Raw genomic sequence first — 27,097 nt, 5'->3', positions numbered from 1 at the left:
CTCTATTTGTAGTTTACAGAATTACTCATCAAGACCCATATGCTATTAGGGGTACTGGAGGATTTAAAAATACAAGTAAATGTGATATGATGATATGATTTTGAGGGAGAAGGAGCTCAACTCCAGCTGGGTCCGATTTGTGCATGAGGAGGTGGAGCTCAGCTCCGGAGGGCTCTGGCCCAATTTAACCCCTGCACACACACACACACACACACACACACACACACACACACACACATACACACATACACACACACATATATATACATAAAAGTGTCAGCATGGCAAGAGGGAATTATTGGCTCTGCTGAACAAAACCTTATGCAATTCATACTGCCAAACACAGACATTACAGACACACACCATACCACGACATGGATGCACTTTCAAAATAAGAGTCTCAAAAAGGTAAGAGGTAAGATAGGTAATAAAAGCTCGACCTTAGAAGCTATCGTCTACATGGGTATATAGTGGATAGCTTTATTGTAGATCAACTTCTGTTAGCGAGACATGTATACACACCATCAGTGTGAGGTTATTTTGGCCAGTTGTGACAGCTTCAAATGGCTTTTTGAGGGACAACTGCAGTGACTGAGGTCAATGTCAGGAAGTCTCTCGAACATGAATGAAACTGAAAATAACATCCTTTGTACGGATTGAAACGTGAGTAGTGAAATACACGCACCAAGCAGCAGGCACATTCAAAATTTATCCAGGAATATTCTAGCTATATATTGTTATTATGAATTAAATATCTTTGGGTTTTGGACTGTTGGTTGGACAGAACTACAAAAAATTTGAGCAAGTTACTTTGGGCTCTGAAAAAAAGTGATAAGCATTTGTCATTATTTATATAATTGATAAATTAATTGATAATGCTATTTAGTTTCAGCCTTCAAATTCAGTTCTTCATAAAGACTAGTGCAGGTGCCATTCAACATATGCTTGACAGTTGGGGCTGATTGATCGGCCTGCATTAATCCAGCTTTCAGTGTGTGTGGTCAGTTTGTTACAACTGCTGTTGGCTGCCTGATGGGGGTAATGGCCTCTCTTTACCAATTCACAAAACAACATCATGTGATATTACTGATGACATCATAGTTTATGTGAAATCATTAACCATGGTGTTCATCTGTGTAACATGTAACATGTAGAAAAGCAGAGAACCGTTCATACAAAAAACAGAAACAGAGATTCCTCCATTTATAGTTAGATTCAGACTGATGGTCATCCATTCCGTAAAGTGTATGGGTGAGATGTCATTGTATACAGAAGAGAGTCCTCCTCCTGAGTGACAAATATGAAACAGTCAGCATTTACCATTGTACATTGGAAAAAAAAAAAAAAAAAAAAAACTAATTCTTTGATGGTATGGTTCTCAGCTCTAGAACTTGTATTTTGTTTCCGTGTTTCAGAAATATTTTTAGATATTTTGATTGTATCCTATTGGCGTTAAACATCACTATAGTTGCTTTTCACCCAAACATACAGTTACGATTGTTGGCTGATTAAATAATTAAAGCAACAATAAATAACAACTAGAAAATTTCTGGAGAAATTTTGAATGGGCCTGCTGCTTGGTGAGTGTACTTCACTCCACTTGTTTCAATCTGTACAAAGGAAGTTACTTTCAGTTTCATTCATGTCGTAGAGACTTATCCTGACACTGACCTCAGTCACTGCAAGTGTCCCTCAAAAAGCCTTTTGAAGCTATCACGACTGGCCAAAATAACATCACACTGATGGTTTCAAACCCAAATTTGTATACACACATATACATGCCCTAACAGAAGTTGATCTGCAATAAAGCTATACCACTATATCCCCATATAGACGATAGCTTCTAAGATTGAACTTTTATGACCTACCTTACCTCTTACCTTTTTAAGACTGATTTTGAAAGTGTCTATGCTTCTGTGTTTGTCAGTAAAAATTGCATAAGGTTTAGTACAACAGAGCCAATAATTCCCTCTTACCATTGTAGCGTTAAAAGAGAATATGTTATGGCTATACACTATGGCTATACAGCTAATGATACTACGTCTACGAATGAGATTCGATGATTAAATGTTACGATATTTCCACATCAACCCAGTCATGAGCAGAGTGTTAAGACCGGCCTACTGTGAGTTGCTCTGTAGCTGAAGACCCTTGGCTGGAACCCAGTTGGCTGTGCTTGCCGTGGTAACCCTGGAGACGCGGGATCTAGGTGGATTCTCCTGGAGGCCGTGTCCTGTTATCACGGTTGCGGTTTCTGCCGGTGTCCCAGCTCTGTTCAGCTCTGGTGGAGTTTGTCAGGAGACTTTCTGTCTCGGGCACTCTTGATTTCTGGTCGGCTTCTCTGCAGGCGGTCGTGCAGATGTTATCTGCTGGCGTCTCTTGCGGGTTGATGTGAAATAAACTCTAATGCTCTTCACTTTGGCTGGATAACTTTAGAGGAGACTGGTGTTGACCAGATGACTCTAAAGTTGTCAAAAAGCTTCAAAAAGGAAAACTTGATGATAATTAAAAGTTACAAAATTACTCTGAGGCACTTCTGTTGTTTTGGTTCAGTTGGTTTTGACTTGGCTTATAAAAATAAAAGATCGCACATGTAGACAAAATAATGTTACTTGGAGCACGTGGCAAAGAAATAATAAAGGACGCAGACGAAACGATCAAGTGCAAAAATGGCTAAGAGCCTTGGCAAGAGTTTGGAACTACATAGCTACAGAGCCATTGAGCAATGTTTTTTCACCTTCTAGCAAAGTGTGAATTGATCACAACTGTTTTATCCCCTTGGGGCTAGCACATGTTTCAGGGGGCGTTTCCTGTCTTCTCCTTTGTGTCAACCTGGAGAAGACAGTAATTTTCCACAGAACGTTTGAATAGTTTAATTTTAGAGTTTACCTATAAACTCGCACATCCGTCTTTCATCATGACCACAAAACATTAAATGAAATAACATATAAACCTAATGGCACTAATAATGACAGATAGGAGTAATAGGAGTGTTGATTTCATATTACATCCTTCAAATCTGGAATTAATCAAAATACAAGTGGTTAACTGATCAAACAACAATATAAACATTTCCTAAAACTAATAGTCTCTAAATGTGGATTACACAGCAGTTCTTTGACTGTAATAATAATAATATGGACATTCTGGATGTCATGTAGTGTGTGTTACCTCGTGTGAAGGATGTTGACAGTATGGTCACATGAAGGACATTGTCTTAAAATCTACATGTTACATTTCAAACATTCTATAGGATAGATGTTTGGGATTAAACTATTGCATAGGAACATCTCATGAGTTACAGAACAGATATTTAATTATATATTCTTCCTCAGATCTGTGTCTGTGAAGAGATTTCTGCTGGTCACTTCTCAGGATTGGAATGTGGATTGTAATTATCGGACTCTTCTCTAGAGAGGGACAGAGGAAGTGAGGTGGTGTTGTGCGTGTGTGTGTGTGTGTGTGTGTGTGTGTGTGTGTGTGTGTGTGTGTGTGTGTGTGTGTGCTCATGCATGGCACAGAGAGGCCAGGATTCACACCTTTGTGATAATCAGACCTTTTGGTGTCACTTATCCTATATAAGAAACAATCAAATATTGTTAGGCAGAGTCTTATTGTTAAAACTGGAGATTTTGCCTATATTCTCCAGTTGCCTGGTGTCCATTCGTTGATCCTCTGGAGCCTTTGACCCTTGATCTGATTCTATGTCTCTCAAAGCATGGACTGTTTGTGACTATTCCCACCATCAAACTATCAAATTGATAGGAAACAGAGACAAAGGACCCTTCTGTCACAAAGTGTCAATTGTGGGTCCATAACTCTGCTTGTCCTTACAATGAACTTCTTTAATGGCTTGTGACTGATGCCAGGCCAGGTATGTACGCTACACCATGTTGAGTTTTATTTTTAAGGTAAATCCAATTTATGGAGGTGGTGTTTGTGTGTTTCTTTCAATATATATATATATATATACACTGTGTGCACAATTATTAGGCAAGTGAGTATTTTGACCATATCATCATTTTTTTTGCATATTTTCGAACTCCAAGCTGTATAAACTTAAATGCTTATTGGATTTAAGCATATCAGGTGATGTGTTTTTGTGTAATGAGGGAGGGTGTAGCCTAAAGAGATCAACACCCTATATCAAGGTGTGCATAATTATTAGGCAGGTTCCTTTCCTCAGACAAAATGGGCCGAAAAAGAGTTCTAACTGACTCTGAAAGGTCAAAAATGGTAAAAAGCCTTTCAGAGGGATGCAGCACTCTTGAAATTGCTAAGATATTGGGGCGTGATCACCGAACCATCAAATGTTTTGTTGCAAATAGTCAATCAGGTAAGAAGAAAAAAGATGCAAATTAAATGCTAAGGTTTTGAGAAGAATCAAACGTGAAGCTACCGTAACCATAGTAACTCACTCACACACCTGCCTGCATGTGCACAGCGTGAGAGGAGCAGCAGCATGGGAATAAATTTGCCCATTTAAAATAAATGACAATAAAAGATTTCTCACTTTGCCCCGATAGTCTGAGTAAGTCGCTGCTGCTGGGTCTTGTCTGAATTAGTTTTTAATGCTCCGCTTTCGACTGTATTTTTGTTTCTCTAATTGAAATGTCCAGATACCACAAGGGAAGGGAGAGAACATGTCTAGTTCACCAAGGAAACACAGCTCAGTAAATACTCACAAGATGTTAGCTAATTCAGAGATGAGCATTTGAAAACTTACCAAAAAACAATTGACTAAATGTCAGATGGTGATATTGGTGCCGTTAGAGACTACGTGCCTGAAGCATCTCATGACGTGATAATTGATAGCAGTAACCTATAGAGCTCTTTCTTAACATTGGTTAGGTGTAGCAATCACCTCAAACATCTCTATTTGTAGTTTACAGAATTACTCATCAAGACCCATATGCTATTAGGGGTACTGGAGGATTTAAAAATACAAGTAAATGTGATATGATGATATGATTTTGAGGGAGAAGGAGCTCAACTCCAGCTGGGTCCGATTTGTGCATGAGGAGGTGGAGCTCAGCTCCGGAGGGCTCTGGCCCAATTTAACCCCTGCACACACACACACACACACACACACACACACACACACACACACACACACACACACACACACATATATATACATAAAAGTGTCAGCATGGCAAGAGGGAATTATTGGCTCTGCTGAACAAAACCTTATGCAATTCATACTGCCAAACACAGACATTACAGACACACACCATACCACGACATGGATGCACTTTCAAAATAAGAGTCTCAAAAAGGTAAGAGGTAAGATAGGTAATAAAAGCTCGACCTTAGAAGCTATCGTCTACATGGGTATATAGTGGATAGCTTTATTGTAGATCAACTTCTGTTAGCGAGACATGTATACACACCATCAGTGTGAGGTTATTTTGGCCAGTTGTGACAGCTTCAAATGGCTTTTTGAGGGACAACTGCAGTGACTGAGGTCAATGTCAGGAAGTCTCTCGAACATGAATGAAACTGAAAATAACATCCTTTGTACGGATTGAAACGTGAGTAGTGAAATACACGCACCAAGCAGCAGGCACATTCAAAATTTATCCAGGAATATTCTAGCTATATATTGTTATTATGAATTAAATATCTTTGGGTTTTGGACTGTTGGTTGGACAGAACTACAAAAAATTTGAGCAAGTTACTTTGGGCTCTGAAAAAAAGTGATAAGCATTTGTCATTATTTATATAATTGATAAATTAATTGATAATGCTATTTAGTTTCAGCCTTCAAATTCAGTTCTTCATAAAGACTAGTGCAGGTGCCATTCAACATATGCTTGACAGTTGGGGCTGATTGATCGGCCTGCATTAATCCAGCTTTCAGTGTGTGTGGTCAGTTTGTTACAACTGCTGTTGGCTGCCTGATGGGGGTAATGGCCTCTCTTTACCAATTCACAAAACAACATCATGTGATATTACTGATGACATCATAGTTTATGTGAAATCATTAACCATGGTGTTCATCTGTGTAACATGTAACATGTAGAAAAGCAGAGAACCGTTCATACAAAAAACAGAAACAGAGATTCCTCCATTTATAGTTAGATTCAGACTGATGGTCATCCATTCCGTAAAGTGTATGGGTGAGATGTCATTGTATACAGAAGAGAGTCCTCCTCCTGAGTGACAAATATGAAACAGTCAGCATTTACCATTGTACATTGGAAAAAAAAAAAAAAAAAAAACATTGACATCCCTCCTGACATGTAATTACTTCAACACAGATTCAGATAAATTTTCAGCCAGTTGATTTTGTCAGTGTCTACTACAGGTAGAGGAGTGGCTTTACAGTCACTGTTTGAAAGACACACCCTGCATTATTTGGTCACAGTGTTTACGAGTGCCTATAAAAACTAACAAAAATCCATGTATGTATGATGACTGACTGAGATGACTGACTGAGATAATGTACATACTGCACAGTGGGCAGTAGCTAGGGAGAAGTGATTGTTCTGCCTCATTATAGCTAATTGTAATTGTTTGCCTCTCACACTCATGTCACACTGTGCAACAGATTACACTGTCTCATTTCATTGTAGTTATGTGATTGTGTGGCCTACAGAAAATCGAATCAACATGACACTATCTGGCTGTTAATTTGCGTCCAATCAGCAGCTCGGTCTACCTTGATGAGAGCAGGCAGTTAACAGTCCAACAATGGCCTGGTTTTGAAGTCTAACAATAACTTCCCCTGTCTCTCCCCACCATCTGAGCACACACTCTTCAATCTTTACACACTATCTTCTTATCCAGTGTGGCTCTTTTTGCACTTACACTTAGAGCTCCTTGGTCTGTTGTAATTGTTCAGCTGTCCTGACTCTGAAGAACAGCACAGCAACTGTTGAGAAAAAAAAAGATTTTTAAAAAACAGATACATTTTTGGATTTCCTCTGAGATGACTATTGTCATGTGAGTTTATGTGTGGAAGTTTTAGCAGCAGCTCTTGTGATAATGTGAAGAAATGGAACACTTGCTATATTTTTAATGAAAGAAGCAGAGAAAATTATCCTTTAACACGAGAATTAAATTCACAAATAAAATCTTTAATGTATGCATCACAGACGCATTTGTGTTCAGATGTATCACACCTCTCATCATATCTCATCAAACCAATCCAAAAATGTTTGCAGGTAAATTTTTATCATAACCATTCATTGCGCTGAAATGGTCAAATAGATATAAAATAGAATGTAAAACAAACCAGAAAATTCCTGAGGAAATTTTGAATGTGCCTGCTGCTTGATGCATCCATCACACATGGTTCAATCTCTACAGAAGATGTTACTTTGAGTTTCATTCTTGTTGTAGAGAATTATCCTAACTCTGACCTCAGTCACTGCATGTAGGTTTGGCAGTATGAATTGCATAAGGTTTTGTTCAGCAGAGAGACTAATTCCCTCTTACCATGTTTACACTTTTGTGTGTGTGTGTGTGTGTGTAAGAGAGAGAGTCTGGCTGTTGAAGACACAGCGCTCATACAAATCTATGGGAGACAGGGGTCAGTGAAACTCCTGTCATTGAATACAAAATGGTACATAATATCAGCAAAATTATCACATGGTCAGCACCACAAGAATCTCCTGAAAACCTCCATGTGGTTTCCTCAGTAACACACCTGCCAAGTCTGAAGTTGATTGAATTAGCGGTTATGGAGAAAATCCTTCTTCTTCTATTTATAGTTGGATGCCATGTAGTTCCACTGGTGTGGGATAAAGCATGGCTCACATGTGCTGCAGGTCATTGTTCTGTGTCAAATAAAACAGAAATATCATGAAAAATAATCCTGTGAATTTTCTACATTGTTTAAACAGGTAAATGGCATTGACTTACGAGGAGCCACACATGAACAAGCAGCAGCAGCACTGAAAGGAGCGGGACAGGTGGTCACCATCATTGCCCAGTACAGACCAGAAGGTGAGGCGAGTTACTGTACAAACACAGGAAGCCTGTGGTTTAAATGTCCTGCTAAATAGCACAAATATTCACAGATCTCCCCTCCCCCTCCCCTGCCAAAATGTGATTTTGTTCTAATCAGGCCAAGTGACGGCTCATCTTATGTTTTATTGCCAACCTTATTTACACATCACTGCTAAGCTCTTTCAAGTGTTTAAGTTCTGTTGAAGTGTCACAATGTAAGTGTCCCACAGAATTCTCCTCCCACACATCGTGACGACTGTCAGAAGAAGAAAAGTAAAAAATGCGGTTTTCACAGAGAACAAAATGACAAAACCTGACCACACTGTAATTGTTGGAAACAGACCATACACACTATCTCGGACAAAAGATAAACAAAACCAGAGTCTATGAAAATAATGTGATCCCTACAGACTGTACCCTCAGTGTCCTGCCCCTCACACACTATGGATTTTTGTTTAAAATCTTTTCATTCATTTAAATGTCAAGCACATAAATGAGAGACAGTGTTTTGAGAGCTTTAATGGTCTTTCTCTCAGGCAGCCTGTCCTCCATGGTGTAACAGCTTCACCAGTCTTCACCAGAGCAGTGGAGATGGGGTTTATGTAGTATGAGAAACATTCTGCATGGGGTTCAACTCAATAGTTAGAAAGGTATTCACTGGTCATCATGACAGATGCCACCTTGTCAAATGCGAGGTCACTTCTTATTTCTGTTTGGTGTGACATTTCCAAATCCCAAGGTTTCTTTCTTCCCGTCATCACACCTCAGATGAAGGATTCTAGCACTGAATGGACTAAATGGTTCTCTTAATGGATGAGATTTGATTGAAGTGTCATTTCCTTTTGATTTCACCTTCAGAATAAGTCAAAGTGTCCATCAGCTGCAACAGCATCATGATAAGATTTCTAAAAACAGACATGTTTGCACAGCTGACCTCTATGCATTCCCCCAGTTTGCTGGATGGGTGGTAATGATAAGCAGTTTTTATTGAGATATCAGTGGTGCTGATTTTTTATTCACAGCACACAGCACAGGTTAATGACAACTAACAAATATTCTCCTACTTAAATGGTGCAGTTGTCAGACATTAAATTTAGTCTTTTCTATTCTACAAGTTTTCTGATTAACACAAAGTTTCTGTAAAGGGTTTAAAAATGGTGGTAACAACATCTGATTCAACAAACAATCTTCTGTTTGTCTGTGGTTTCTTTGTCCTGGCGCATTAGCATGTAAATTGTAATAACCCATCCAGGGCATTGTCATGCTAATTCAAATCCACCAGAGACTGTCTGCCAACCTTCTGTGAGTTAACACATACAGACGGCTTTGACTGGTGACATGCCTCCTCTGATTAAGGTCAACTACAGCACTATCTGCTGAAGGGCTGCAGAGGCACTGACTCATTGGCAGCAGTGTCTCAAGAGGTACCAAACTCACAAACTGTCCAAATCCTTATACTGAGAGCGATGGTGTTTGTTTGTATCTACATCGAGGTAATTTCCTCTCAGATCTAAAACATAACATCCAAGCCTCAAAAGCTTTATCTGTTGAGTCAAGATTTCTTGATTTTTGCTTAGAACATCAGTCAGACCTGAGCCAGAACTGTTGGCACCAAGTCCAGTTTGAAGCCCTCTGTAACCAAAATTGTCTTTGATTTAGTGATGACTCAGGAATCTGTTTCATCGAATGCTCCCATCTCACTTCTTCAGCTTATTGTTCCCATCTGAGGTGACATCTTACACATGACTAACTGGGCTCTGGACTCCTCTTGGACTAACAACTGCTTTCTCTTCTTACCCATCAGAACTTGCTCTATGCTCACCACGACGGGCCCACTCTCCTGCACCAGGTTTGTGCCGTTGGCACCTGTGGCTGCTTTGAGCTTTAGCATCATTCACCAGCGACTAAGTGAGAGTCACTGAGTGAATGTGATGACAGACATTCTGTCCGAAGCACACCTGATCCTTACCTCCCCTAACCTGTTTGACTCTCACTCCTCCACTGCACATGCACCCTTTTAAATCCTTTACCTTTTGTCCCTGTGCTCCTTTCAAACTCTGTCCTCTCTTTTTCCACTTTGAAAATGTATTTAATGTTGTGCGTTATTTACATATGCTGTGTTTCAAGGAGGTTATTTCCAGTACCTGATGACAGTTACTTGTGTTGCAGTCTAATGACTTTATAGCACATTTATTTTTATTCATTACATGCCTTTGTTTAATGTTCAGTTCAGTCGTCAACAGCTTTTATTTGCAGCTCTTTTCCAACAAAGTTAGATAATAGTAAAAAAAAAAAAAAGTGTGCAGTGATGTCTTTAGATTGACCAGAGGAACCAGGACACAGTCTCTGAACTTCATTGATATGAACCCAAAACATGAAATTCCATTCGCCTCCACTGTATTGTCGTGTCAGCAGTGAATATCTCATAACCTCAACAGATTAAACCAAAACTACTATGCGTGGTTGGACACCACCAGGTGTAAATGTGAACTCTGCACTATGTCTTCTTTTCTAAAGCATAAAATAAGCGATGGCCACTGAAAGTTGATTTAAAAAGTAGTCTACACCTAGGACTTCATGAGACTTCTGCCTTAAGAAACTCAGGAAAGCACAGGCACAGACTTGTGGGTGCCTCAATGCTGCAATGCTTTTATGCCATCTGTAAAGTCCAGAAGCTTGAGATGGATCAAGTTATGTTTCTTTATTGATTTGTCACAATGTACAACAATAAGAACTTCATCTTTGGTAAGTCGTATATAAGATGGTGTACAGTGGTCACTATTGCTAAACAAGTCCAACAGAGTGATGAAATGTTTTTATGTTCTGTACATGTGACAATTATCAAAATATTTAAAGCAGATATTTTATGTCTCATTATATGAAATTAGTCTCCATTAGTAGATAGCAGGTGCGTGGAGCAAAGTGACTAAACTCACACACACACTGGGGAAAGATCACAGGAAAGCAGCAGTACCCTTAGGGAGCAGGCTGGAGACCTCGTTGAGGGAGCAGGAGGATCAGAACCAGGTGAGCAGTCATCAATGCAGGCAGGTGGGTTATCGGAGATAGACGAAGGATCAGGAAACCAGCAGGGAAGTACTCACAAGATGAATGCTGTGATGTCGGAGTTGGAAAACGCCAACTCCCCGGAGTCAGACCAGTCCATCTGCTCAGCTGATTGGGTCAGGGTGGAGGGAACCCTCATCGTCACATGGCCCCTCTGCAGGGAGATCCATGTCACGTCGCCAGTTGGCCGAAGAAGTGTAGCGACTCATAGAGCGCTGGAGGGCAGTGTGTGCCCGGACCCAGGTTCGACGACAGCGGTGGATGAAGGCTTAGAGGGACGGGCAGGAAGCATCCTTCTCCAAGGCCAGGAAGAGCGGGGGCTGGTAGCCATAGAAACATTGAAAGGGCAAGATCTGGTGAGGGAGTTGTGGCCGTACTCCACCCATAGGAGCTGCTGTGACCAGGGGGGACGGATTCTGGGAGACCATGCAACGAAGGACCATCTCCATCTCCTGGTTCTTCCGCTCCACCTGCCCGGTGGACTGGGGATGGAACCCGGAGAAGGACTAGCGGTGGCTCCCATCAGGCTGCAGAACTCCCTCCAAAAGACTGAGGAGAACTGGGGCCCCCAGTCAGACACCACATCGACAGAGAGACCAGGCAGACGGAAGACGTGGGACAGGACCAGCTGGACAGTCTCTTTGGCTGACAACAGCTTGAGCAGGGCCACGAAGTGGGCCACCTTACTGAAGCGGTCGACAACTGTGAGGATGACCATGTTGCCATTGGAAGGAGGAAGGCCCGTGACGAAGTCCAAGGAGATGTGTGACTATGGACAATGTGGGACTGGAAGAGGCTTAAGGAGTCCAGCTGCGGCCTGATGGGAGGCTTTATACTGGTTGCAGAGAGAGCAGGCCTTGACAAAGTCGCGAATGTCCTCCCCTAGAGTGGGCCACCATAAGCCTTGGAGGAGGATGTCTTGAGTTTGCTGGGAACCAGGATGGCAGGAGAGTTTTGAGGTGTGGGCCCATTGCAGCACCTACGACCTCAGGGCTTGCAGGACATATAGACTGTTTGGTGGACAGGCAACGAGACCAGGCTGAACAGTCTTCTGGAACTGCCGGGACAGGGCGTCAGGCTTGACGTTGTGGGACCCCAGACAGTAGGAGAGGGTGAAGTGGAACCGGGTGAAGAAGAGGGACCAGCGGGCCAGGCGGGAGTTCAGTCTCTTGGCTGTTTGGACGTAAGTTCTTATGATCAGTCCAAACCAGGAGCCATCTTCACCGCCAAAAATGATCTATTCCCGATGTCGTAGTTTCTCTCAGCCGGTGACAGGTGCAGAGAGAAGAAGGCACAGGGCTAGAGCTTCTGGTCGGTGGCAGATCTTTGTGACAGAAAGGCTCCCACCTCTATATAGGAGGCGTCCACCTCCACCACAAACTGGCGCTCGGGATCAGGCATCTGGAGGATGGGCGCCAAGGTGAACCTGGACTTCCAGGGTCTTGAAGGCCTTGTCAGCAGCAGATGTCCACTGGAAGTGAACTTCGGAGGAGGTGAGGGTGGTGAGAGGGGTGCCCACAGAGCTGTAGTCTCGGATAAAGCGGCCGTAGAAGTTGGCGAACCCCAGGAAGCGCTGCAGTTGTTTGCAGGAGTCAGGAATAGGCCAGGAGGTCTCAGCGGAGACCTTCCTTAGCACCAGGGCTTGAAAGAAGGCAGGGGCGTTGGTGAGACCGAAGATATTTGTAATGCCCTGTGGGGGTGTTGAATGCCATCTTCCACTCCTCCCCCTCTCTGATTCAGACAAGGTGGTAGACGTTTCAAAGGTCAAGCTTGGTGAAGATTGTGGATCCCTGAAGCAGTTCAAAGGATGACGAGATGAGATGCAGAGGGTACCGGTTCTTGAAGGTAATGTCGTTCAGACCCGGTAGTCGATGCAGGGTCTCAGAGTCTTATCTTTTTTTCGACAAAGAAGAAGCCCGCCCCGGCGGGAGGTGAAGAGGGGCGGATGATGCCTGCAGCCAGGGAGTCATTAATTTAAGTTTCAATGGCCTTCCTTTCAGGGGCAGACAGGGAGTACAGGCAGCCCTTGGGAGGTGACATGCCGGGCAGGAGATCAATGGCACAGTCATAGGGCCGATGGGGAGGCAGAGATGTGGCATTGGCTTCGCTGAAAGCCTGGCAGAAGTTGTAGTACTCCAGGAGCACCCTGGAGATGTCAGGCGGGGCACTGGAGCTGGGAGAGGAGGGACTGGTGGAGCCCGCTCGGGAACAGACATGTGGCGGGCAATGAGGGACCCCCTGATGGTTCTTTCGTCTGCAGGCCTGGATGCGGAGATCAATCTAGATGGCCAGCTCGATCACCCCGTCCAACATGGAAGAAATGTTGTGGGGGACCAGCTCATCCTTAATGTAGTCAGCCAGGCAGTGGAGGAAGGCGTCACAAAGGGTAGCAGAATTCCAGTTGCTGGCCTTGGTGCAGAGGTCTATGGAGAATTCGGGCACTGTCCCGTCTGCCTGCCGCATGCCCATTGGCCCCCGTGCAGTCTTTGAGCTGAGGCCCCCAGGCCAAAAACCTTGTGCAGCTCCCCGGCGAATGACTGGAAAGAAACGCAGCTGGAGATTGTCTCTCCCACTCAGCAGTGCCCCACAGGCGAGCCCTGCCCATCTGGTGATTGATGGTGAAGGCCACCCTTGCCTCCTCGGTGGTGAAGGTGCCGGGCTGAAGGGAGAATAGCAAGGAACAGTTTGTTAGGAAGGGGCCACAAGTCTCTGTTTCTCCATTATCGCGCTTCAGGGTTCCCACCCGAGGTTTGGGGGCATCTCTGGGCGACGGGGAAGCTGAAGCTGGTTCCTGTGCAGTTAGAGCTGTTGAGGGCGTGGGGGCAGCGGGCTGAGGGAGGAGGGTCTTTAGCTGCTGCATTTGCCCTACTAATGCAGCTAGCACCTGCCCATTAACCTGCGCCACCTGTCTAGCTTCTGCAATCAAGTCGGATGTAGGATCAGAAAACCAGCAGGGAAGTACTCACAAGACGAATGCTGCGACGTTTGAGCTGGAGAATGCCAAACCGCCACAGGGACAAGCAGACGGGAATCAGGAAGTGCACAGGCAGAACTCGTGGTCAGGGACAGAAGGCTAAGGCATTTACCGGGGCAGAAACGAGGCAGGATGGTGAGGGACAAGCGGAGTGGATACCAGGAAGTCAGTCCGGAGATGAACACTGGAAAGTCTTGCATGAGTACAGAGAGCAATCTGGTAATGAGTGAGTGGACCAAGGCTGCTTAAATACTGGATTGGAGATGGAGTGCAGCTGGGAGCAACAGGTTGGGACGGTGAGGCTGATGAGGAGTTGTGGCAGAGTGGAGAGTGAGACAGAGGCGGGGTGAGTGGGAAAACACTGAAGCAGCAGGTAAGAAGCAGAGCAGGCTGTGACAGGAATGCTTAGAACTTCCTCCCTAACAGCTCAGAATTGGCTCCATATTTATGATATAAGTGTTTATGCATGATCAGACATATGTCAAAGGAGGAGAGGTTGTTTAAAGCAAACAGACACTGGTTAAAAACACTCATCTGGTTTGGTGTGTACGTTTACACTTGTCTCCGCCCCTGAGCTGCTCATAAGCAGCCACAGAAGAGAGAGAGGTGTTTCCCTCTCTCTGCTTAGTGCTCTGCTTGGCACAGAATTGGACTGTGTGTCAAGAACAGAGAGAAGGAACCCGAGGGGAACAGAATATAAGGAAGAGACAACAGCCAAAGAAGACATAACATCAAAGTAAACATGCAGAGAGGTATGTGAGATGCATTGAGTAAGACTGGTTGAACAAAACTAGAGGATGATATGGTTAGATTAAATAATGGAGACCTTTGGTTTCTGAAGTAGACTGTGATTTTGTATTTTGTTGTAGGTGATTATCCGGTATGATAGACAATTTCCTGGCTCATTATTTCTTTGGTAGCCTAATGATGAAGAAACAAATCTGTGTCAGAAGGCATGGAAGAGTTTCATGCAAGTGTGTTGTAGACAATTATAACTGGAAAACAAAGTGATATCACAGCAGACTTGGTTTCTTTAGCTTTATTCACAGTATTCTTCTCTTTTCTCATCCTGGTTTCTAAAAGTCAGGTTGTGCAGTCTGTGGCTGGTTTTGTCATGGCAGAGCATGTCACATCTCTTCACTTTGATCTTATTTAAGTGACAGATTAGCCAACTATTCCTCAAATTATCAGCTTTTCCACCCTCATAGTAACTGCACTGTCAGGGGAAACAGGCTTGTCAACAAAGTGATGGATTTTCACATCCTGACATCCTCTTTTACTTTGCTGAGAGCGATTCAGTTCCCAGCTTCATACATCACTGACTGGAGATCATGGTGGGTCACACTTGGTGCATGGATGTTAACAAAATAAATAAATAAATTGTGGGTCAGTGTATTCTCAGTATTGGGGTAGAAAATCTTGTAAATGCAACAGCACAGAGAACAGCCTCAGAAATATGAGGATGTCTAATATCTGTTCTCTTTACACAATTTCTTTAATGTGTTCAGGTGATGATATAATACCTGTGTGAATATCAATTTATGTCACAGTCAAGGTTGGCTCGCAGCCACGTGCAAGGCTAAAAATGATTAAAACAGTTTGTCATGTACGACTGGATGATTGGAGGACATGTAGAGATTTAGACAGTGGCAAGTATGCTGACATCAGTGCCCCCCTTCAGACAGCATGAAACAGAAATATATACTGGATATGTTTTAGTTTAACAGCTGCTGTATCGGTGACAAATTACATGTCACCAACTTAGAGGCAAGTATTTTATAAGGTATAACATATATAAATAGCATAAATATATATATATATATACTGTATATATATATATATAGCAAAGACTCATCCACATTCAACGTCATCCTTTTATCTCTTCAATCTACTGTATGTGTCCATGCACTTGTTAAGCTCACAATGAAAATGTATTGTAAAATTTATATAAAATTGTATATAATAGCATGTTCTGAGTCCAGATTTTCCTTGAGCACACAGCCTTTCTTTGCCATCATCTCTGCAGTGAGAGTAAGGGACAACGGTTCAGTCCCCCCCCCCCAGTGGAATCTGAATGCAAAACTGACTGTCACTCTTCATCCATTCTAATCTTCTCTTGCAGAATATGGGCGTTTTGAGGCCAAAATCCATGACCTGCGGGAACAGATGATGAACCACAGCATGAGCTCTGGGTCGGGATCCCTGCGAACCAATCAGAAGAGGTCGCTCTATGTGAGGTTGGTCTGTTTTAAGAATTCAGAAAAAAAAGCCACCCCTCAGATTTCTTCCATGTGATGTCTGCACTGATTTACTTCAGGCTCCATGGTAGAATTATGTGAATATCATCCTCTACTTTGAGCAACAACTCATAATGCTTTTTTTTATGTAACCGAGTGTTGCTGAATGAATGTTAAGATTTAACACGCACATACATGTTAAAACCTGGTTTGAAACTCAAACAAAAGAACATTTCTTACTATAGCAACCCCGATGGACCGGATGTCACTATTCTCTCTGACCTGGTAAAGCTATGCTTGTAGTTTCCGCTTTTAGACCGGACCTCACGTGGAGGAATGACAGTAAAACATCACCGTACTCATCCTGATGATCCTGATATCTTCTGCTGAATAGGGCACTGTTTGACTATGAGAGGTCAAAGGACAGCGGCCTCCCCAGCCAGGGGCTCAGCTTCAGGTACGGGGACATCCTCCACGTCATCAATGCCTCGGATGATGAGTGGTGGCAGGCCCGCCGTGTCACTCCGCATGGGGACAGTGAGGAAATGGGTGTCATCCCCAGCAAGAGACGGTGAGCAATAGATAGAAATGTGTCTCTGTTCGAGGAAATTGTAGAAGCCTGTTGATGATTTGTGACTGAAAAGAAAGGGAGGTGTTTAAACACAGACAAACAGCTTTTTGATATTCCTCTACATAATCCACAGTTTATGAAGAGAAAGAGTAACAACAAGAGCGCCTGTAGTGTCCCCACACTCAGTAGTATTCATGGAGGGAAAAAAAATTAAGAAGCCTACCCATGGGTTCAATGTGGCATCAGAAAACTAATTCCAGAAACTCAAGTGTGGGGTTAAAAGTAAAAGTTCTTTACTAAATATGGGCTGGTACATTACAATGTCATGTCAGGTCTTTCACACAGTGAACCCAGATCAATAAGTTGTCTAATGTCAATGTAACTCTCTGCAAAGGTGAAACCATTACATACATGCAATCACATATTAGACAACTTGATATTTCTCAATATACTCAGTGGTTATCATAATGAATGAGAAGAGTAGAAATGTAGAAGAATAGAAGTGTTTAAGACTCGTCATCACCCCAGTTTTACCAGAGTGACTGATTTCATTCCATCACTGTGGTTAATGACTGATGTGGCTCTTTGCTTGGCAGCGTGGAGAGGAAAGAGCGGGCACGTCTAAAGACGGTTAAATTCAATGCCAAGCCCGGGTCGTTTGATTCAAAAAGGGTAAGTGCCTTTATGAGAGAGTCGCAGTTTCTATCCTCACATGAACAGCTTTTTGTGAATTGTTATTCACTTAACTCTTAAAAGTGAGATAGATTTCATTGATTCAGCAGAACACATCAGACAGTTTCATCATGTGTATATTTCTTCATCAACACATTCATCAAACATGTCACAACATTACAGCCCCAAATTTCTAAAACCCATGTACTGATAATTCTACTGTTATTTTTTTATTCAGAGCCTTTAATAGGCTTTTATAAATTATAAAAACGGGTTGGATTTGGCTGAATTCTGTCACTGATATTAAACTTCAATGATCAAACTAAAGTAAATCTTTTAAGTTTACAACCATGTTTCACAGATATTTCACACAGATATTTAATTTCTTCAGCTGCATTAAAATGTGCAATAGAAAGCAGGTGAGAACTGTATACTTTCCATCACATCTACTGTATAAATCTGATTTTTAATGAACTTCAGGAAAAAATGGTGACTGAACTTTGGGCTGTTCATCCACTCTAGCCTGACTCTCCACAAACCCTCAAAATTGTACAAATATTACACATCAGCAGCTTAATTTCTTCTTCAAATGATGACCTAGCCAGCATATTCATTATTTGAAGTCTCATCCTCTGGAGTTCCATCTTTTCTTTCTATCATTGCATGTGTTTTTTGTGTGCTTATCTTTACTATGACTAAACCTCAATTATGTTGCGTCTCTCAAAGCATGACATCAGTAACTCTTCTCTCACCTTGCTTTTACTTTAAATGCCTCTGATGCAACTGTGGTATGTCAAGAAGTATTAGGACCTGCAGAATTATTCCATCCACCTGTTTAACATTTCTCTATTTTCATGAAATGGGAGCGCGGCGCAGATTGCAGTCCCTGCTTAGAGTGCCGGAGACTATTCATTCGACCAAGATGGTAACTCCGGCATCTAACCTAGCAACCCACTGTATCAGTTATTGGCTTGGCTGGCTATTAGCATTCTGATGCTGGTCATTAGAATGCTGAGGCTAGATAGATTAGCTACTGATTTGGCTGGCCACCTTCTTTTTGTATTTTATTGGCAGATTGGAGCCAAATGTGATGTGGTACTGCCACCAAATGTAGACAAATAAGACTGATCTAGATTCTTGCACATTGAACTTGATTTGAATTCGTCAGTTTTATTTATGTATTTATTTTTACCAAAATAAAAAGTAATAGCTTGCTTCTGCAGACTTCTCTGTAGGGACTTGCTTAATTTTGTTCCTTACCTTGCACCATATGGTTATCTGGTGTATTGGATGGAGACTCTGAGGACTGGCATAGGACGGTCCCAAGGGAGGTATCAGCGGAGTGAAAAGCTTTAACTAATCTACGATGTTTCATGGAACTGCGTGAACTGTTTCCAGTTTTCAACACGCCTGATGATTGGTAGTAAAAAATGTAGAATAATTAATCAAAACGACAAGTGCGCATGAGCATGTAGATTTCTGTGGTTGTTTTGAAATGGTCTGGTGCCTACGTAATTATGTCTTGACAGTGTGACAGCAACATCGCTACTGTTAGAGACTGAAGATGAAACAGCTACCTGCTGCCTACAGACGGCTGTAAAAAGAGTCACCACAGTAAAGAAAAGGCTTTCAGTATAGTCTACCTACTAACAATCATGCATTATAGAGCTGATAAGAGTCGCTCATTCATCTTTGTTTTACAGCAAACAGAATGACTTGATCATTGACATGATCACATGACAGCTGTTCAAAAAATGTACAATTAAAGCAGAAAGATGAACAAAACATGCATGAGGGCATTTGTGTGATTTAAGTGTGGTTTATACAGATGTGATTTCACCAAATAAAGTGACCAAATTATGGAACACAAGTATGCTGAGCTGTCAATCTGCTCTGAGCAGACGGGCTGTGGACCAAGCATCACTGCAGTTGCAGGACTGTTATTGCCATGCCATCAGTGATGCCTCTTCTCACGCTGGGGAACATGGCGAGTCACTGGGATACCAAACCAGCGGAGTACATAACCTCAGTGCGTCCGAGGAAAAGACCAGGTTGTTGGTGCAACACTGCCTTTCGCGCCGTGCCCCAGCACGAAAATAGAGCTTATACAGTCCATTTGTAGATGATGGTGCTCTATGTACAGTGGAGTCCAAAAGTCTGTGCCCACTTTCCCATTCATGTAGATTTCACAAGCCTTTTTATATCAGTTCATGACAAAGTTTCACCAATTCAAACAATACCTACTAATTATAGGACATAGAACTACTATAGATATTTAGCTTTTACACTGCTGTGTTGATGAATAGGCATAGTCTCTATTTTACTGAGTGACATTGCAAGATCTATTCAGATATTTTACTGCAGATTATTTAGGAATGCAACTAAGTTATTTTTGTCTTTTATATTTTCAGTTAATTGTATAGTCTATAACATCGGAAAACAGTAAAGGTAGTATATCCCAGTCCAACACAATCATATAATACAGTAGATGGAACCAGCATGTTTTTTGTTTTTTTACTTAATAAATGACCTGGGAATCTGGGAGAAACAGATGTTCTGTTTTCACTGTGAGAGCTTCTTGACGTTCCACTTTCTGCACACAGTTGTTTTGTCTGCATGAACGTTACAGATATACCTGTTTGCCCCATGCTTTCTCTCCCTTCACAGTCATTCAATGACAAACGTAAAAAGAATTTCATCTTTACACGAAAGTTCCCATTCTACAAGAACAAAGAGGGTGAGCAGGATGGCAGTGATTCGGACAGTAAGTAAGCTCACGGACACACATGTATGTACACGCAGAGAGTCAGTGTAGGTCACATGTGGGTCTAAAAGGCCACAACAGGGGATTGTATTTTTGAGGGTAGTGTCATTGTGGAGGCCTTTCCTGCTTCCTCTCATGATCATGTCCTGTTGTCTTTGTTTTCTTTCTCTTTCTGTTGGATCGCAGTCAGAGAGACTGTGGCTCGGATGCTGATCAGTCAGCAGGACAGAAGCCAAGTCAATGCTCTTCAGTTTTGTGTGATATGTCCCCATATGGTGATATTGTTCGACCCAGTTTTCCTTCAGGGATCATTTAGGTTCAATCTCAAGGAGCCATAGTTGTATCATGGTTTATTTGGCTCCCCCTGCTGGCTGCTCAGTGTCTGGACAGAGGCAGATCTGTGGGCCCATGGCTCCCTACTTTCACTGCCTACAACCTTTTACTTATGTTGCGGCTGTCCTCCTTCCTGTCTTTTTTTATTCTGGCACTCTTCGGATGGCCAATAGGACATCCTGGGGATAGGTGATGATGGGTATGGGACAAAGACATTCAGTAAGTTGGTCCAACAATAATTCCTCATCTCTGTTTCCTGTCTGAATGTGTTCTTCTTGCTTGCGTTATTGCATGCCACATTTGTTGGATTTGTCTTGCCATTCAGTTTGCAGAGTGTTGACCTCTGTCTCATTTTCACTAAACTCAAAGTTTGGATCACAATAAGTATAGGTTTATAAGAAATAAACGTCATGGAAAGATTTTCTCACAGAATCAGTCTGCTTTGTTATTGTCAGTGGTCTATGGCAATAATTAACGTCTTACTTTATGAATTTGTCTACTTGTTAACGTCAGTGAGATCTGAGGTGTGTAACGATGGCAGTGACAGACAGTCCCATGGTTCACAGCACAGCCACTACAGGCCACCCTGGTTAAATAGCCACCACAGTGATTCTTGTGTACTCAGCATCCCAAACGTATATTGGCTCACTGAACAGACTGTACATTTTTATGATTCCAGCCTTTACTGACCCCTGTTCTCAGATGTTGATAGTGTTTAATGCATGTTTGCATGACACTGACATGAACACCTAAAATATTTATGTCTTCACCTGTGAGCATGTCACGTTGAAGCAATTTTTAGAGCACATGACAATTATGTTTGTAAGTTATGTTGTATTGTGTTGTTGTACTGTTGGAGTAAACGTTTCAGTCATCTGGGATACAGGCAAATATACAAGTGAAAATGAATACAAGTAAACCCTGCACCCTGCAGCAAACAGACATTCTTCGAATGTTAATGCTCTGTTACTTTGTATTTCATTGACTCAAAAAATAGAAAAAAAAATTAACTAGTAATTGTGGCACTAAGTCAGTACTTAGAAACAGCCTCTTCCTGCATCACTTCATGTTCTGAGATGTTTTGGTCTGTCCTGCTCACACAGCAGGTTTAACATGCCCACAGATGTTCAGTGATGTTCAGGGGGCTGCTATGACCCCTCCAGAAGCTTCAACTTGTGTTTCTTGAAGTAGTTCATAATGGACCATTGCCCTGTTGTAGAAGCCAGCCTTTGCAGGACATCTGCCTCCAGAATTTGTTGATTGATATTTAATGGAATCCATTCTCCCATCTGTCTGTGCAGTGTTTTCCTGTGCCACTGGCAGCCACACAGCAACAAAGCAGAATATTTCCACCGCCATCCTGAACCGTTGGCCCACACTTAGTAGGGTGTCCAAACTTTTCCACAGGCCACGATTTACTATTTTTTCTGTTTTTCAGGTTCATGAAATAAAACGTAACACAGCATTAAGAAGAAGATGAATATTTGATTTTAAGGGCTATTTCCTGCAATTTACTGGGGCCTTTCTGTGTGGAGTTTGCACGTTCTCCCTCTGCCTGCGTGGGTTCTCTCTGGGTATTTGGGTTTCCTCCCATAGTCCAAAAACATGCAGGTTAGGTTAACTGCCAAATCTAAAACACCCATAGGTGTGAATGTGAGGGTATATGGTTGTTTGTGTCTAAACGTCAGCCGTGTGATAGACTGGCGACCTGTCCAGGGTATACCCAGCCCTCACCCAGTGTTAGCTGGGATTGCCCCCCCCCCCCACGACCCTTTAAGGATAAGTGGTATAGATAATGGATGGATGGATAGATAAAAATGAACTGCATTTTAAATTTGTCCAATAATTTTATCTTCATATTGATTTAAGTCAACAAATCAACCATAACCATAGTCAGGGTTGTTTTTGGATATTCATGTCAGTGCAAAAATTTTTCAAATAACTTTATATCAGCATTTCTCACTGAAACTATATTAAATGCACATAACATCATTAGCTGAGGTAGAGCATCACAACTATCCAACAAAAACTAGTTTTTTCATTTATTAGAGTGAAGTGACAATAATATCACTGTTTTAAACAGTAGATTTGTTTTTTGTCATTTTGTCTTTAAATACCATAATTAGTTTTACACCATATTGTATCAAATTATCTGGATTAATTCAACTGGGAAGCTGTAGAAGTGGATGATACTAAACTCCAACTAGAGACTCCAGCTACGACTGCTGTCAACATGTTGTTTCAACCCTTACTCAGTAGTCATGAGTCAAACCAAACCCATTCACGGCCTTCATTTCAATCTTAGCTACACACCTATATAGTCTTATGACTGCATCTTACAACTTACTATGGCGGTGACATACAGATAAACACCTGCCAAACTACTCAAACCACATCTGTGGTAGTTCCTGCCACAGTAGGTGCCATAAAGACACACACGCACACGCACACACACACACACACACACACACACACACACACACACACACAAAGTGAAAACAATACCAGACTGTTGCAGCTGGTAAATAAATAAATGACCTGCTTTGGCAGTTTACCACATGATTCATTTATTTAGTCCAAGCTGCATACCTGCTTTTTGATGGTATCAGGGCCATATTTTTAAACTTTTACATGCATGTAGCTTTTGTAACCCAGTGTGGCATGTTTATGTCAGAAATGAACATTTTACCAAATAACATAGTAACGTTTTTCACTATGTTCCCCACCAGGGAGTCAAGAGGACGTGATTCTCTCATATGAACCTGTGATGCGGCAAGAAAGTAGGTTGTCATTTCTCAGTGAATGTGTCATCAAAGCCTGCCCACAGTGTTTTGATTAGCTTCAGCTTCTCACATGTATGGTACATTTGGACATTTAAAACACATCACTGTAACTGAGGAAAATGGACAAGCTCGCTTGCACTGTGTCATGGACTTGTGATTATTATTTCCAGACAGGAAAATTGACGTCACTGGTGTCAAGGTTTTAACCATTTAATGGAGCAATATGCATTTTTGTTTGACGTGTGGCTCTGCTCATGTGATGCTCTGTAAACAAATTTGAACGGACTTGATACAGATCACAACCCCACCCGGTTGTGCACAAGATGCACATCATTTAATGAACACAAACACATTTTCTGAATAACTAATTGCAGAGGGAGGGTGTTGGGGGTGGAGGGAGTTACATGTCTGAAACCTGGCACCAGTGAAGCAAGAGGGAAGAAGAGTTTAGCATTGTTGCATATAGATTGAATGAGTGGTAAATGTTAATGTGGAGCACCAGTTGTCAGAGACGGGTCATGGGTGTACGGGACGTGTGACTATAAATGAGTTCTGTTTTCTGAATCAACATAAATAAATAATCTTACCATATAATAAATATACTGTATTATTTATTATATTTATATTTGTATATTATTTGATATGATATAATTACAATATACCCACATTAGCTGTGTCATTTTGTCAGACAAATGCACTGTCTGTCTTTTAATAACCTGATTGATTCCAGCAGCTACACCTCTTTGGTTTAGATCAATGAATATAAAAGATCAAATCTCACATTAGAAATCTTCTTGGAAGGATTTGAGAATTGAACTTTGAACGATTGATCAGATACAGTATGTAGGAAGATGTATTAAATACAGTATACTGTCACTCACAGTGCTTTTACTTTTACATAAATACAGTAGTTTGCTTTGATCATTTATGAAGCTATGTGACAGGAGAGAACCAGTGCTCAGCAGGAAAGATACAGGCTTTGGTCCATTATTATCCATATCTTGTTTATCCATATGTATCTGTTATATAATTAAACAAATACTGTATCTTCCTTCCAGTTACTTACGCCAGGCCCATCATAATCCTCGGACCAATGAAGGACAGAATCAACGATGATCTGATATCAGAGTTCCCAGACAAGTTCGGGTCTTGTGTGCCACGTAAGTAGTTAATGGAAGCAGAACAGGAATTTTATTTTTGAACTGTTCATGGACACTGAAACAAAAATGATCAGAAATTGTAGGTAGGTATTCTGTTACATAGTTGTTACACTGTGATATGATGTAAAACTAACAATGTGTAGAAATTGTGACATGACTGTGTTTATTAATGTGCTGACATGCTATTTAATCAGTTGTGGTCATGTTCATATCTGATGTGAAGTCAGTGGACAACCCACACATATCATTATTTTTAATTTGCATTTTAACACCAGCTTTCCACTCGCCACTGTGAAAAAGACATTTTTGAATACTACTTATTTAGCTCTAAAAACCTTCTCTAATATCATGACATTGGATGAACAGACAAGAAAGTTGTGCATCATTACTGTCTTTGGCTCTCTGTGGATCTAAATGTTTTGCAATTGTTTTGTAAGAGAAAGCTGCCATAGTGATATAAATGGAGGGACCATTATCAGCTTTCTTCTGGTTTGTGTTTTTGTGTGTGTGCAACCCCAGTACCTACATGTACCCCATTTTAACCCACTCTAACAGAACCACCTCACTCCTTTGTGCATTGTCTTATGTGTTCTCCATCAGGAATTGAAGTTTTTATTTTGCATGTTTTAATTTACCCATCTCTTTTATTTCAATTACCCTTTAAACCATATAAAGCTGCTATCAGTTCAGGGCACCAAGGTAAGTGAGCGGATAAGATGAGTTGATTTCACCCTTTTATTTAGAAAATTAGTCTTGAAGTAATTTGTCCCCATAAATACTTATAACCCTTTGGGTTAGATTAATCCTAAACCTAACCTAACATAACCCTTTCCTTCTGGAGTTCTAGTTTGCATCGAATCAATTTGGGACTGTTAGTTTTAGTGACACTAGTGTTATATATATATATTTGATAACAGTTCACTTCCCACCCCAGTATTTATCAGCCACTTTCTTCTGTTGTAAGTTATCCAGTGAAATTTGCTCCAAGATGACATAATGTTTTGAAGCCGGAAGTTTGATTAACATGATTATGTTAAGAATATATCATTAGGATTTTTTTTATTCATCAAAGCTTTAAGGATATATCTGTTTTTGTAGCCAAAAGTGGATCTCACTTGGCCTCCCTGTATCATCTAATTGATTAAAAAAAAGTTTGACAGTGGTGTTTATCCATGTGTTGAAAAAACCTGTGACAATATTCAATGTCCTGTTTCCCCACTGTGCAAATTTCATAATAAGCACTTAAACATGTGACTGAATATCTTTAAAAAAAAAAAAAAATGTATACTACAGTTATTTAGAGGAATCTGAATTTTTGCTATAAACAACTGATTAAACTCTGGTTGCCACTTGCTCAGGTTTGGCAGGATACTTCCTACAGCACAGCAGGGCACCACTCTAACTAAAAGTAATAGTAGCACCATCCTATTTTGGTTGAAAGCAGCAAGTTTTATTGGAACATATGGTGTTAATTTTAAGAAACATTGGCATTGGTGTTATCAGTGGTGTGACAAAGAGGCTCCCAGTCATTTCCACCATGATCTTATTTGTTTGTGTTAATTACAAAATGGTATCACAAGTAATGTACAATATTAATATTTGTTTATAGAAATATTTAAAGCAGTTATATAGACATGAGTGAGATTTTTAGTAAGAATTAAATAGAAAATGTAGCAAGTGTCTGTTTATGGCAAGTTGGTTAATAAGTTATAAAAAGCGTATTTTCCTCCTTGCACCAAAGATACCACTCGGCCGAAGAGGGACTACGAGGTGGATGGGCGAGACTACCACTTTGTGATGTCAAGAGAGCAGATGGAGAAGGACATCCAAGAGCACAAGTTCATTGAGGCGGGACAGTACAACGATAATCTTTATGGAACAAGTGTCCAATCTGTGAAATATGTGGCTGAAAGGGTGAGCCCCTATCTGTTTATAAAAGCTGCATGTTACTTGCACCAAAGTGTCAGGACTGTGCATTGTGCAGCTCATGTTTATCTGTGATTTATATACCACAGGAAATAAGTAAACAGAGCTTTTACTTGCTGCTGTTTAGATCAGAGTTTAGCTTATGATCTAATCACACCATATGAGGATTGTTTTTAGGTTGAAAAAATCTTACACATCGCAGCTTTGATATGATATATTTGGTATAATGAGAAATCAGCGTTACTGTGGTTTTGTGTGGTACATCTCTGGTAAACTCATGCCTCTGTCTCAGGGTAAACACTGCATTCTGGATGTGTCTGGAAATGCTATCAAACGACTACAAGTAGCACAACTCTATCCCATCGCCATCTTCATAAAACCTAAGTCTATTGATTCATTAATGTGAGTATTCATTTTTCTTTTATTACAACCCATATACAAGTTCCCCTTTGACAATATTTATTGTGTCCACTAGCTTAGGTTACTCGTGTTACTGTACATTTTGCTCTTATTGAAAGACTAAGACAGTATCTAAACATGTAATATATTGTTTATATCACACTGTAACATGGTTGTAAGCAGATGTGGAACACACATGTTTTAATCAATTAGTGCAGTTCCCGCTTAAATAGCAAAATAAATCCGGCCCATATTT

The 27,097-nt window shown here is 41.2% G+C and overlaps 1 protein-coding gene across 2 annotated transcripts in view; it reads left to right on the top strand.

Moving 5' to 3' along the window:
• Positions 1-27,097, top strand: part of LOC111222161 (disks large homolog 2) — a 167,083-nt gene that overhangs the window by 137,062 nt on the left and 2,924 nt on the right. Inside the window, exons 12-20 of one of the 2 annotated variants that reach the window (XM_022745748.1) lie at positions 7,851-7,953; positions 16,119-16,233; positions 16,628-16,804; positions 17,401-17,476; positions 20,144-20,240; positions 23,303-23,353; positions 24,415-24,516; positions 26,258-26,430; positions 26,735-26,844. In XM_022745748.1, coding sequence (XP_022601469.1) covers positions 7,851-7,953; positions 16,119-16,233; positions 16,628-16,804; positions 17,401-17,476; positions 20,144-20,240; positions 23,303-23,353; positions 24,415-24,516; positions 26,258-26,430; positions 26,735-26,844 — 1,004 coding nt within the window. Of the gene's footprint in view, positions 1-7,850; positions 7,954-16,118; positions 16,234-16,627; positions 16,805-17,400; positions 17,477-20,143; positions 20,241-20,746; positions 20,793-23,302; positions 23,354-24,414; positions 24,517-26,257; positions 26,431-26,734; positions 26,845-27,097 lie in introns of both variants that reach the window. The other variant, XM_022745747.1, reaches the window with a different exon arrangement.

The sequence above is a fragment of the Seriola dumerili genome, unplaced genomic scaffold, assembly GCF_002260705.1.
Source record: "Seriola dumerili isolate Sdu_G_001 unplaced genomic scaffold, Sdu_1.0 BDQW01000091.1, whole genome shotgun sequence".
NCBI lineage: Eukaryota > Metazoa > Chordata > Actinopteri > Carangiformes > Carangidae > Seriola > Seriola dumerili.
Note: the sequence above shows the minus strand (reverse complement) of the source record. Positions and strands in the feature narration are given on the sequence as shown.